The following is a 14,298-nucleotide window of genomic DNA, read 5'->3' as shown; positions in this document are numbered from 1 at the left end:
GTGGTAATGAATAAAGTCTACATTCCAGCTCAAAGGAAACAAAGGCAATAAAGAGAGCAATGAGTCTCTTGAAAATTAGTGTTTTCGACCTTTTCAATACACACTCAAGACCTGCTCTGGGGTAATGAAAATTATGGGAAGAAATCTTGCTAGACAGTCTGTGGATGGTAAAATCAAGCTTCACTTCCAAATTTGATTGAACGTGACGTGATCCCTGACGACAGGAAAGAGAGCCCATCCCTTGTAATGGCACAACATCACCGACACTTACAGCAAGTTGCAGATAAAATTCCCCCTTACAGAGCCAGATGCTCCTTCCTCCTGCTCTTGGGTAGAGATATCCTGTGGGTTGACAAGGTGAGGGAACAAATCAATGGCTCTTGCAGTGCGCCTTCTGCACAATGGCTAGATCTAGGATGGGTCACCATGGGTGACGCCTGCCTGGGGACAGCCCATAAGCTGCCAAATGTCAGTGTTTTGAAAACACGTGCTGCACAGTGGCCATGCATAGTTTTTAATCTGTGTCCCATCAAAATTGTAATTAAGGAGCTCTCAATGACCTTACACTGCCTCTAAACTGCACTCCTGTCTTGCATTGATCTCTCGGGAAAATGTTGGATAAGAACTCTGACACAAAGGGCTCTTCCACTTAAGGGAAATAAGGACCACTGGTATTTTCCATCTTTCTGAGCATAAACCCCCCGTCAGTTAAGAGTGGTATTTGATCAGAGTGCTAGCTATGAAGGTTCGTCCCTGAACAAAGTTCACCTGGGGAATTCCGTCAAAATCAGAGTCAAAGACAGGGATGGGCCACATGCAGCCAACTTTTTTTAACACTCTATTTTTATTGGTAGTTTTGTATTTTTTTTTACAAAACATTCAGACCCTTAACAAGTACAGAGCATCTAGGCTAGCAAAGACGCATATATTTAAAAAAAAGAAAGACATCCATTTATGGTACAATCAAATCAAATAGGTGAATTACAGCAATGACACATGGTACCAGAATTTATAATATTTTTCCATTCAAGTAAAGGTCCCATTTTTTCCAGTACTTCTCAAATTTAACAGCAGGAAGTCTTAGTGAAAAAGTCAGTCTCTCCATTGTGTAAATTTCCTTGATGATGCCTATCCAGTCCAAAAATGACGGTGGATCCACATTTAGCAATTTGCGAGTTATGGCTTTCTTTGAACCAGCCAATAGTATTAATAAAATATATTTGTCCGACTTCCTCAGTCCTTGGGGCAAATCACATAGATAAAACACAGTGAAATCAAGGGCCAAGTTCAAGCCCATCATAGTATTGATTTCTGTAATCACTACTAGCCAGTAGGGGACAATCTTAGCGCATTCCCAAAAAATATGAAAATGTCCTGCAGATATACATCCACAGTTCCTCCAACACTGAGCCTTGTTAGGGTCTTTACTTTGTTTACACTTAGCATTAGGCGTGACAAAAAAAACGCACTGTTTTTCCATGCAAACTCTCTCCATAGACCTGAGCTCGAGGGCATTACCACAGCCTTACATATATTAAACCAGTTGTCGTCATGTATTATTATTTCAACCTCTTTTTCCCGTTGTTAGATTATAATATTATTTTATGCCATGTTATACCCCTAATTAAAGATTGTGAATTATTATGTAGTTTTAGTTTGCATTATTCTCCTGAATTAGAAGAAGCTGATAACTATTGCATTAGTTAAACTGATTTGCATTACATTAAACTGCTGACTTGTTGTGAATGAATGATATTGTTTTATGATGCATTATACTGCTGAGTTATAAGAAATCTAATTTGTCTGAGTAGAAGAGAACAGAGTGTGCTGGAGTTTTCTGCCCCATTTCAGCAGGAGCAGATAAACAGGGAGCCAAGGTCGTAGCTTAGGCGCTGTGTGAGAGAAAGCATGTGAATGTTTAGGCTTTGTATGATAAGGTGGAGGCACCAGAGGCTATAAAAGTTTGAGCAATGCTCCACCATTTTGAGATTTTGAGGCTGTCTGCATCAGTGTCCATCTCCCACGCGTGTGTTCATTAAAATCATCGTTTGACTCAACCCGGCCGGACCAGTGTTGTTATTGTGGTTTTTCTCTTGTCTCCATCCCCAATATTTTGAACCTTAACACCGTCTAGCCTTGATGTACGTTTATTCCTACATGTTTGTAAACATTTGTATAATCTGGATATCTGTTCCTTTGGCGCATTTTCCTTACAAGAGTCAAAGAAGAGTTTAACCAAGCCCGTGTCCTCCTCTTCTAGGAATTTTATGTTTCTGTCGTAATTGGTGTCGGAGAGGGACAGTTCCTTCTTTATAAAATTCTCCATGAATTCGAGCATGTTGTCCCCTTCTTCATCCTCTGGTATCCCGTGAACACGTATGTTATTCCTGCGAGAGCGGGCTTCCAGGTCGGACAGACGTGTCTGGAGAGCCTCTTGTAACTGGAGAGTATGGCCGAGCACGTCTTTAAGGTCGACTGTGACCTCCTCCACCTCGGTTACTCTCTGTTCGACCTCCTCCTATTTGTTACCTCTTTTAAGTCCATGACAATTTCGTCGAGCCGTTGCTCCACTTCTTTCCTAAACTCCGACATTTCTGTTTTCACAAGTCCAGTCTTTTCCGCTATTTCTCTTTTCAAATTATCCTGGACTTTTTTCAACTCAGCGAGAATGTTAGCTTCAAATGCCTCCATCTCCATAGCTCCGTGTAACTTTAGCTTGCTAGCACCGTCAACTTCTTTCGGTGAAAAAGTCCTTCCTCCGCACTTTCTTGCCACTTTGCTCTTTAGTGGGCTGGATGAGTGTTAGTGTAAAGATGTTGCACATTTAATCCCATAGGTATCTTAATATAAAATAAAAAAGTGCAATTTCACCAGTCATCTCATTTTTCTTGCATGATAAATATGTAAAATCTGTTACGCGACTACTTTGGTGGAGCATGAATGGCTGTGAAGAGAACTGTATCAGCAGGAAAAACTTTAAAATTGATCAAAATTACAGTTAGAAGTCTAAAATTTATGTCTTCCATCCAAAGCTGTCTAGCTGGCCAGATTGGAGTCTTTGCCGAGCTGATTATGGCCCCCCGGTCTAATGTTTGACACCCCTGCTCTTGGAGGTAGCACAGGCATGCACTGAGCTTACTATATATAGAATCAATGTCAACATAAACCTTCATCAATACACTAAGATGTTACTCCATTTACTCACCTCCAAAACCTCTGTGGTCTGACAGAGACACAAATTCCTCAAACTTGTAATGAATTGAAAATCGATCACAGTGATGCAACATTAACCAGCTACTTAACGGAAAAAGGCTCCACATGGGCGTTTTATCTATCCCCATTCCTCACACATGAGTGGTTCTTAGGAGATACTTATCAGTATTGCTAAACAGATTCTGGATGTAGTGCTTCTTCAGTTTGCATACACACAACCAACACTCGCTAGTGATGGAATAACGGCGTTACTTTTTCAGTAACGAGTAACCACAATATAATCAGCAAATACGCATTCAAAATATATATTTCAAATCTCAACAACTTCTGCTGTGAATGCTGAGTACATTCAAGGCAGAAGTTATGGCAGTAACTAATGCAAAACCACCTGTGCAGCTGTTCTCACGCCAGCTTTGCTTTTAAATCAGAGGTCAAGCTCTGTAATGGCATCCACTGCCAACTTTGACCCACACTTGTTTCCACACAAAACAGTAGAAACAAGTACAGAGTCTTGAAAATACTCTAGAAACTCTGGAGGAGAAAATGCCTTTTTACTCTCAAGAGCAGTGATGGGAATAATAGCGTTACTTTTTTCAGTAACGAGTAATCTGACTAATTACTATTCCTATCGTTACAACGCCGTTACCATCACTAACAAGAAAATGCGGTGCAGTCACGTTACTATTTTTCAACAAACAGACGGTTGAAGCTGTCTTCAGCTTACCGCACCTTATATCAGTTGCACGGAAGTAGCTGTCTACAGATGAGCTTTAGACAGCTAGATGGCCGCGCTCCCACGGAGGGCAATCACGGTCACTTTTTGGCACAACACCTGGAGCTCAGGGGGGCAAAACAATCACATGAGTGCTGCTGTTTGACTGAGGAAGAATAAAGTAGTCGTAGTAAGCCAATCACACGACCACTTCAAGATGACAAAGCATATATAGCAGTTTTTAAATTATGTTGATAGGCCACGTAAAACCAGAGTCATGATAAACAATATATACGCTGCGCTTTTCCTCAATAGTTTCATCACGTTTGCTGTCTAAGGACAGCGCTAGCAAGCACTCTCTGCTTACAAGCAAAAAATAAAAAAACAAAACAAAAAACAGCCTGTTCGTGTTGGTGGAAAAATGCACCATGTCGACCAATCAAGGTTGTTTAGGGAAGAGGGGGAAGTTTTAGGAGTAACGGCGAGAGAGAGAGGGAGTGAGAGAAAGAAAGACAGCAGAAAAAGAGAGAGAGCGAGTTTTGAGACGTGAGAGATCTGTGACGTTTAGTGTGTTTGGAGTGTGTAGTTAATGTGTTGTCTTGTGTAGTTAGTGTGTAGTGTAGAGGATAGTTTTGTGTTGTGTGTCACAACAATGAGGTGAGTGCTGTCTCCAGGTAGAGAACAGGAGTGATACACCTGCTGCTGTCAGACCTGCAGGTATCAGGCTGTGATGTTCTCCTTTATAGTGGACAGAAATTATTTTTTTGGAGTCGCACAAATAATTTCTGTGGCATCTTATTGAATGCAGAACAGCTGATGGTTATATAAATAGTTTGAAATGGTTATAACAAAGGGTAAAGGGTGAATGGCTGCAAATAACTTTGTTGTTTGCAAAACTTGTGCATAGGATTTTAAAATTGACAATTTATATTTGCATTTAAAGTTATGAAATATGATTCAATAAACATGTTTGTGGTTGTTACAGTAAAAAATATAACTTTCTACTCAGATTTTATGTTTTAATTCCAAACAAGACAAAGTAAATAGTTTTTAAAGGTGAAATGTAGAGGTCAAATCAAAAGTAGTTAAAATGGCCAATTATACCCTGGACCCCAGAGGGTTTAACATTTTCTTAAGTAACATCGTTGTAGAGAGGGACATCCTTCAGAAGATGGATATAAGATTTTCTGACTCTTTGCCTTTCAACAGCAGCAGACTCCTGCTTGATCTCAACTATCAGCACCAAAACAAAAAGGGGCCCAGAGGTGATTCCTGATGTAGTCATACTCCCTCCTTGAACCCATTTGTCACTCCTACTGCCCACCTCACCACTGTGTCACTGTCCTCACACAACTCTTGCACTGCCCTCACAAACTTTTCTTCCACTCCTGACTTGTAGTACCAAAGTTCCACTCTTTGAACCCTATCAAATGTTTTCTGTAGATTCACAAAGACACAATGAAGCTCCTCTGACCTTTTCTATACTTCTCCAAGAACACTATCAAAGCAAATATTGCATCTTTAATGCTCTTTGTCAGCCTGAAGATAAACTAATGCTCAATGATCATCACCTCTTCATGGTATGACTCTTCAGCTTTGTCCCTCTGTAGTTACTACAGCCCTGCTCTTTCCAGGTTTGTGTTAACCTCTTAAGCCCCAAGCCTAACTGATCTGAAAAAGGCCCGTCAGCGTCTCTACCACCTCAGACGCTTGAGAGACTTCCAACTGCCCTCCAAGGTGCTCAGGAACTTTTACTCGTGCACCATAGAGAGCATCCTGGCGGGAAACATCTTAACCTGGTTCGGAAACAGCACCATGCAGGACAAACGAGCTCTACAGAGGGTTGTGCGATCAGCTGAGCGCACCATCCGCTCCGAGCTCCCTGACCTCAAGGCGGTGCTGGACCAAGGCCAGGAAGATCGTGAAGGACCTCAGCCATCCCAACAACGGACTGTTCTCTCTGTTGAGGTCAGGAAAGCGATTCCGCTCCCTGAAGACCAACACAGAGAGACTGAGGAGGAGCTTCTTCCCGCAGGCGATACGGTCTCTCAATCACACCACCACACAGTACTGACCCACACATATGGTTCTTACACACACACTGGACATTCTGGACATTGTTTTCACTTCATCACTTAAATCACTTTAAGCATATTTGCACTGCAGAAGACACAAATGTGGATTGCACAACACTGGACATTATATTCTTCATTTCCAGTTAATACTTGTACAGCTGCTGTTATTGTGTATATATTTATTTATATTTCTTCATACATTCTTATATAGTTCTATATTGTGTATTTTGTTGTACAGTTATTTTATTTTCAACTTTAATTTATATATTTTATCTTATTCTTTCCCAGTTAAATTTACCCTTCATTCTAATTTGTGTTGTACAGTTATTTCCTTTTTAACCTTAATTTATATTTTATTCCTTCCTAGTAAAATTTACCCTTTTTAATTTTTCATATTTATTTCCTATCTTATTTATAGCCTTTTCCTTTTTTGTTTTCTTTAGGTCACGAGCAGTTGTCCAAGCATTTCACTGCATATCGTACTGTGTATGACTGTGTACGTGACAAATAAAATTTGAATTTGAATTTGAATCTCCTGCCTTTTGCCCCCGTATCAGGGGCCGTTGGGGCTTAAGAGGTTAAATAACCTGGTGACAAGTTGCCCTGGCTTCTCTACTAGACATCTTCATACCGCCGCATACCACATTTCTCTCTCATGTATTTCTTCATTTATCAGCTTCTCGAGGTACCCCTTCCGTCTGTATACCTCTAACCTGCTGCACATTCTTTCATGCTTGCTCTCCCGGCCAAATCAACCAGTACTTTTGAGTCCTTTTCTCCTTCCTTGGTGTCCAGCCTCACATACACTCATACACCTAGCCTTTCAGTTCTCCTACTCCTCTCTGTTATTACTATTCCGCTTTAAATTTGCTAGCCCCTTCCTTTAAATACTTTTCTGTACTTCCTCATTCCACCACTGATCATTAAATACATTCTTGGCAGTTTCCCTCCGATCACTGTGCATCCACTATGGTAATGCTTGCTTTAGGATTAGGCTAGAACACAGCCATGCACAAGAAACTATCTCGGTGTGTCATATGAAATTTTACATGTTTACATTTAATCTCTATCAGAAACAGAGCTAGGAAATTAGTCCAGGTATTTGTAAGTATTTAACTTTCTCTGAAAGTATTATCATTTTGCACCACTTGTTCTAAGTAAGCGTATGGCCTTTAGGGCCTTTTGGGGTCTTAGCAGATAATACATTTTTCTAATTGTTAATGGTCCAGCATAGGCACTCGATAGGACTCATTTCATAGGCATGAGAAGATTTCAGCTATATAGGAACGCTATCATTATCCAGTCATTACCTTAGGTTCCTTATTGCCTACACAACAACAGTGCTGTCTGAATCCTACTTCTCCAACCCCTGGGGCTATTTTTGGACACGCCTGTCAATTATTTCTGCAAAGATAGAAACTGTACAGAGGTGATGAGGGAAAACATACACTAGAGATTGAAGAAAGAAGAGGGTGGGGGAACAGACACAACAAAAACTCTCCTCAGAGACTCTATGGTACAGCATTGCATTGCATGAATAGCTGACTGCCAGTGTTATGTAGTTTATTGCTACATAACACTGGCAGCATATATCCAACCACCTTTAGAGCCAAATGTAAATCACTGCTTGGTCACATTACATGTGAAATATAATACAGAGAGGACTGGACAGAACTCGAGAGGCTGTATCGCTTTATCTTTCCTATTGTATATGCCTGTGTTGGGGAACACTGGGTACAATGGTGCTTCAGCATATCAGTAATCCTTGAACTGGAGCCCTAAGGCGGTGCATAAGGAATGACACTGGGGACGGGCTGTCCAGCATTCCAACATTTTCCTCCTGATATAATCAGAAATTTAATCAGAGACATGGCGGTGCCCTGTAGCATCAATAAAAAAGGTGGGATCAAAACCATAGTTTTTCATAAATGACACAAAAAAATGAATGAATACAAAAAGATTGCATTGTGAGGAATTCCCATTTAAGATACCCGTAATTGTTGCTTTTTGGCTTTCTCATAACTGAGTCTGTCACTGTGAATTACGTTATGTTTATCTTGCATTTCTTGCACTCTGACTACATAAATATACACCACAGCTCCAATGTAGACGTTCAAACGGTTTATGGTTAGTCCCATATATGATTAGACAGTGACATTGTTTTTATATTTTAGCTTGCTACCAAAACAGATTACAGTTATTTGATGAATTTAAGGTGACAAGCATTTTTACATGCAGTTCATCTCTATCTGCATCTGAGGTTACCATTTTCAGGGAATTATACAGTATTTGACTTTGGTTTTTATTATTCTAGTGTTTGAAATTTTGGAATTTCATAGAATTTAATGGAATTTTATATAATATACTCTTTTGTAACAGTTGCAAGTTCTTTGTATTTTCATTTGGAGTTTTCCTAATAATTCCTTCCTTTCTCTTATCTCTCTGTGTTCTCCCTCAGAGTGACTTCATTCAGGTGTTTTCCTCTGTTGTAGTTTAGTTCCTCTTTTATCCTGATAGCCAGTTTTCTCGCTTGTCTTTTTTTGCACAGCCTCCCTTTTTCCTTTGTCATGGTACTCTCAGTAGCTTTACAGGTGGCTTTCAAAAGCCACAGGCTAAAACTTGTCAGTTTTTTCTCAATACCATGGCATATTAAATATATTATGTACATATCTGGGATTGCTGAAGTTCTTATTAATAGCTGAGCTATGTTGCTCTTCTTCCTCTGTATCTCCTGGCATGTCCTTGTTCTTTAGATTATGGCTTTGTTTGGATTTTTGTGTTTTGTTTGTAACTTTGATCAGCCACAATAAAACCCTTTCGTGTTGAATTCCGCCTGCAGTGCTCTACATTCGGCTCCTCCACTCCTACACACTGATCATGACACCCCTATTTTTCAGAGGCAATTCCCTAAGAGCTGTTTCATGAAGAGATGTGGGATATTTCTGTTGTATTTCTTCCAAAAGAACTCACAAGGGGGCTTCAAAGTGGCTCTCAGTGTAAGCAAAAGTGACCATCCTTAGTCTCCAAAACAAAATATCACACAAAAGATGTTGATTCTGATATATTTTGAAAAACTAAAAAAACTAAAATAAGTTTTGTGCATTCAGAAACGAGAGGTGGATGGTGATGTTGGAACAAAAAACTATGTGGACTTTATAGATAGCTACGTAACCTTCTGGGCGAAACCTGTACTTGTTAGGAGAGAGATGGCATCCATCCCACTTTGGATGGAGCAGCTCTCACTCTCTGCAGCTTCTCTCCTCCTGTTACCCCCTCAAACCCTTAGAGACTCTGTCTGCTCCCTGACAAAAAACAAACCAAAATCAGCTGAAATAATTTAAACACAAAAAATTCCAAAGAAAGAACAATATTGTATCTACAACAAATAAAACTGTGAAATGTGGATTGTTAAACATTAGGTCTCTCTCCTCTAAGTTCATGTTAGTTAATAAATTAATAATTACAGTAGGATGATTGTGTTAGTTTAAATGACCCCTGAGTTACACTAATTGATGCTTTGCCTTGTCCACCCAGCTGGAAAACTAAAAAAAAAAAAACATTTTTATTTGTTGTTATCTATCGTCCACCTGGGCCTTTTTCTGTCTGAATTCTCAAACGTTTTACCTGATTTAGGGCTCAGCTTAGATAAAATAGTTGTGTGTAATTTTAACATCCATGTAGATATCCTCAACACGGCATTTAATCTATTATTAGACTCAATTGGCTTCTTTAAACATGCAAAAGAACCCACCCAGCACTTTAATCACATTCAAAATCTTGTTTTGACATGTGGCATAGAAACTGAACATTTAAAAGTGCTTCCCTATTTGCTGTGTAATCAGTAATGGATTAATTTGCGGTGGTTAAATCACAATGACTTACAATACCATAATAAATCTCTTCCACAGCATGTCCTGTCTTTTGTCTTGTCTTCATCGCTCACCCACAACCAGTCGCAGCAGATGGCTGCCCCTCCCTGAGCCTGGTTCTGCTGAGGTATCTTCCTGTTAAAAGGGAGTTTTTCCTTTCCACTGTCACCAAAGCACTTGCTTATTGGGGGATATATAGTTTTGTTGGGGTTTTCTCTGTTTTCTTTGTATTATTGTAGGGCATTTACCTTATAATATAAAGTGCCTTCAGGCAACAGTTGCCTCAATGCAGTAAGAAAACAAACATGGCTTAGATCTTGACCTTGAAGACATGTTTGGGAGAAAACCCATTGGGCGATTAGTGTGTGTATGTTTGATCACTGTAGTTTTGTGAATTGTAGATGGATGCCTCAACAGAATCCATGAACTTAATGGTCCTTCGGCTGAATTAGATAAAAGCTAAAGGCAGAAAAATCCATAAACAAATACCAATGGAAGACTTAAAGGAAGAAACCTTTATACACAGTCGACTGGGACTCATGAGCCTTACATAGCTTCTTTGTGAGGATCTCTCACACACATGCACACACAGACAGACAGACACACACACACACAAAAAAAATGAATGCCTAACCCTAACCCTTAACCTAAACCTGACCATAACCTAACTGTAACCCTGACACTAAAACCACATTTTGAGCCTCAAAGATGCCTTTAAATGCCTTCAAATTTGTGAGGACCGTTTGTATGTCCTCACAAGTGACTGTTGGTTCTCACTAGTATAGTTGAATGCAGATTTCGGTCCTCACAAAGATAGCTAGACAGGAACACACACACACACACACACACACACAGCCTATGTCATAAGTCACAGCCCTTCTATAACAGCTTTTCTCAAGGGGCAAGTAAAATTCAAGTCCCTATAGTTAGCACAAGTCCATTAAGTTGTATCACCAACTATTTCACAAGTCAGCTGCTGAATGAAGGTATTCACTGAAACTGACAGCCTCGTTACTGATTCTGCTCTTTTGTAAAAGAAACAAGGAAATGTAACAAACTCTTGAGCAGCAATCACAGTTTTAATTCTGTTGTGACTGTAGGGTTTGATAAACTAATGAATAAAATGTAAGTACTGCTGAGTGAATACTTCAGTTATGAAATATAATAACATTAATTGCATTATCTTTGCAAAAGACAAAATTAATAGAGAGCCAGCTGAGTTCAGTTTGCAGAGAAGCACAGAAGGCAAAAACCAAAGCTGACCACCAGAAGCCCTTTTTTACAGGTTTTAAATTTACATTTATTCAAAAGGTTTTCACAGTTTCTAACCAACTTTTGACAAAACATTTGTCTTACAGCTTTGTTCTGTGGGCATATGATCAATAAAAATGCCAATGATAGCCTCATATACAAATTCACAGCTGGGTGACTTTGGCGTTAAGTTATAGAAACATAAAAAAAATCACACAAAACCATAAATCAACCAATCAAAGCAAGCTAACAAAGCTGCATGTTAAATTAAGTTTTTGTCATTGGAGTGGTGTTTTTAACAGACAGCTTTAGTCACTTAAGAGAAAACACGAACTCTCATGAAGACTCAGTAAAAATTCCTGTTTTCTGTTGCACTCAACAACAGTACATTTTGCCTGCATGCTAGAAAAAGCAGTGTAGCGTTAGCAACATGCCCACCCCATCACTTTCACCTTACCTCAGAAGAGAGGGACGATTGAGGGAAGATGATTATGGTTATGTTTAACTGGGGTTTCATATTTTTACAGTTTTTATATTTTATGATATGGAACCTTTATCATTTTGGGAGTATGCTTATTTGCTCTTAGATCTTAATTATTAAGAAAGAAACAGTCGTCTCAATAATCAAACTCCTATAGAAATACAACTCAGTTTCATAATTTTGTTTTTTGCTGGTGTAATAAATTGCTCTCATCTGTTTCCCTTGATAAGGCTAAGATACACTTCCCTGGCTCTTCTTTAAGATATTGATTTTAGATACTTTAGGGTGTTTGGGTATCATTTTAACTCCCAGTTTATTGATGTAAAGCCAGCACAATCTGCAGTTAAATGTCAACTCCTCAGAATAAAATCAAGCATGAATAATCACCTTTACTAGCGCTGCTTTCCGCACTGTAGCTGCTCAGATATATTTCAAGGAAAGGTTTGGTCTTCTGAGATGACATGACAACAAAAAAAGGTGAAAGCTGCATTTCCAGAGCATTGTGTATTCAGACTGCAAGTGCAGCACTCAACACAAGTGATGAATTACCTTGAACAGCAACTATTTTTCATTCGGTTGCCTTAGTCAGACTTGGGGATTGCTAACAGCGGTAGAAATACTTTAATATGTTGTTTCTGGCTCATCCCTTTGTTGTTCTTTTTTTTTCTGAAATGATGCAATGCTCAAACATCTTTGGCCATCACGAAGACTGATGTTGAGCTTGAACGAAAGTATAAATGATGTCAGCTACTCATGAGAGTAAAGAGTGCATTTCACAGCCACAACAAAGGAATTATGTCATCCCCCTCTTGACCCAGACATGGTGATATGCATCCATTGACACTGTATTCTTACTCTTTTACCCATGCACAACACACAAAACTTTATTTCAAATATTTATTTCCACTTGTCAGTTTGTCACACATAGATACCACGGTTTAGTGGCAAACCATGGCGCCCACAAATATTTAGTTTCCCAATGACTCGTAACACAGCGTGCCCTTTAAAGAAAAAGAAATATTCAAAAATGAGATCTGTAGCAGATGCACAGAGGCATCGAACCATCTCAAAATTGTGTTTTAAATAACTAAACATGAATAACAACAATGAAAAGAATAACACACAGTAATAACAAGTAAATTCAGTCAGTGTTCATTACTAAAGAATAAGCTGGAGTGTTATTTACGCTTCATTTTGATCTCATCTTCAGACATGAACTCCCTTTTCCCACCTGTTCATTAGGACTGAAGCTATTCAAACAGTGGCACATAGCGAGTCAGTCCGGTAGCTCTGTGTGTGCGTATATACTGTAAATATAAAATGAGATCATCACTCCAACTCCAACACTGTAGTTGTAATAGTTGTATACATGTATTGCGGTAGCTATTATTTCAGTTTCATCCCATTCTTGCTCAGCAAAGGCCCCAGGGAGAGGCTTCAGGGGCTGGGTTGCACATATCCACATGATTATACCTGGAAGCTGCAAAGTCCACATACCATTCATTAGTTTTAATGGAACAACGCCTCTGCAGCAGAGCTTGGTGTTGCTTCCAGTAAACAACTCAAACTGCAGATCAGTCCTAGGAATAACAGAGAAGCTTTTGAATAATGACCAGTCAGTTATGAGTGTATTCGTATACACACAGTGAGCGGTGATATTCATGTGGCACTTCACACGGTATCTTAACTTCATTTATTGGAGATCTTTTGCAATTTATTGTTAAACATGCATTTCAAGTAGAGGAGCAGTGTAGCATGCATCACATTTCTATTGCGGTCATATAATCACAATAAATGCATTAAGAAAAACTATGTACAACAAATAATAATAATAATAGCATTAGTAATTATAATAGATATTTATTTATAAAATTGCTAAATTGCAGATATTGGCATGGCTGCATCATACAGCAAGTAAATTATACCGTGTCTTTCAGACAATCAGTGAATCTAATCAGTGAATTGTTTTCAATTTTAACACTGCAATGAACACTGACTCGATATCTTTAAGATTTGCAAAAAACATCTATGATTAAAACATAAAGTACACATACAATAAATAGCAGTTTGCATGTGTGTGGTATACACAGATGGCTCCTTACATGACAAGCACAATGATGTCAGAGAACAATGTCATTTTTTTCTCTCTCCATAAAACAGGTCATCGTTACAGACATTTCTTGTTTTACATTCAGTGATTTGGAGAACGGGACTCCACACGAAATTTAACATATAGATCCAAGATGCCTTTCAAGAAGACAAAGCCAAAGCCAGTTTTTTTTTTTTTTTCAGTCACTTAACTAACTTTAAATGAACAGATCGTAGTTTCCCCACGTGGTGTATTTTCCTTAAGAGGATGAGGTATTTGCCACAGGATATGCTTTCATTCATCACCTCTCCTTTAGTCTGATCAGATAAGTGATGTTGCAGCTCAGCAGTGCAAGATCTTAATGAATGCCTTTCTGAACTCAACATTAAAGGTGGTGTATATGATGGGATTTACAGCACTATTCACATAGCCCAGCCAGGTGAAAGCGTTATACATCTCGGCAGGAACCTTGCATTTGGTGCAGTGGGTGTTCAAGATATGTGTGATGAAAAACGGCAGCCAGCATATAATGAATACACCTGAGGAAAGAAAAAAAAAATTTGGTATTAGAATAAGATACAGAGAATGAGGAAATAAAGCCCAAATAT

General features: G+C 39.0%; 1 protein-coding gene across 1 annotated transcript in view; it reads right to left on the bottom strand.

The window, feature by feature from the left end:
• Positions 1-11,144: 11,144 nt before the first annotated feature.
• drd2a (dopamine receptor D2a) overlaps positions 11,145-14,298 on the bottom strand; it is a 61,724-nt gene continuing 58,570 nt past the window's right edge. The window contains exon 8 of the mRNA XM_085243402.1: positions 11,145-14,229. Coding sequence (XP_085099528.1) covers positions 14,033-14,229 — 197 coding nt within the window. The 3' untranslated portion in view covers positions 11,145-14,032. The remainder of the gene's footprint in view (positions 14,230-14,298) is intronic.

This window comes from Mchenga conophoros, linkage group LG14 (genome assembly GCF_057382185.1).
Source record: "Mchenga conophoros isolate Kocher_MC1m ecotype Shallow Benthic linkage group LG14, M_conophoros_male_GT1.1, whole genome shotgun sequence".
Taxonomy (NCBI): domain Eukaryota; kingdom Metazoa; phylum Chordata; class Actinopteri; order Cichliformes; family Cichlidae; genus Mchenga; species Mchenga conophoros.
This window is presented reverse-complemented; position numbering and strand designations above follow the sequence as displayed.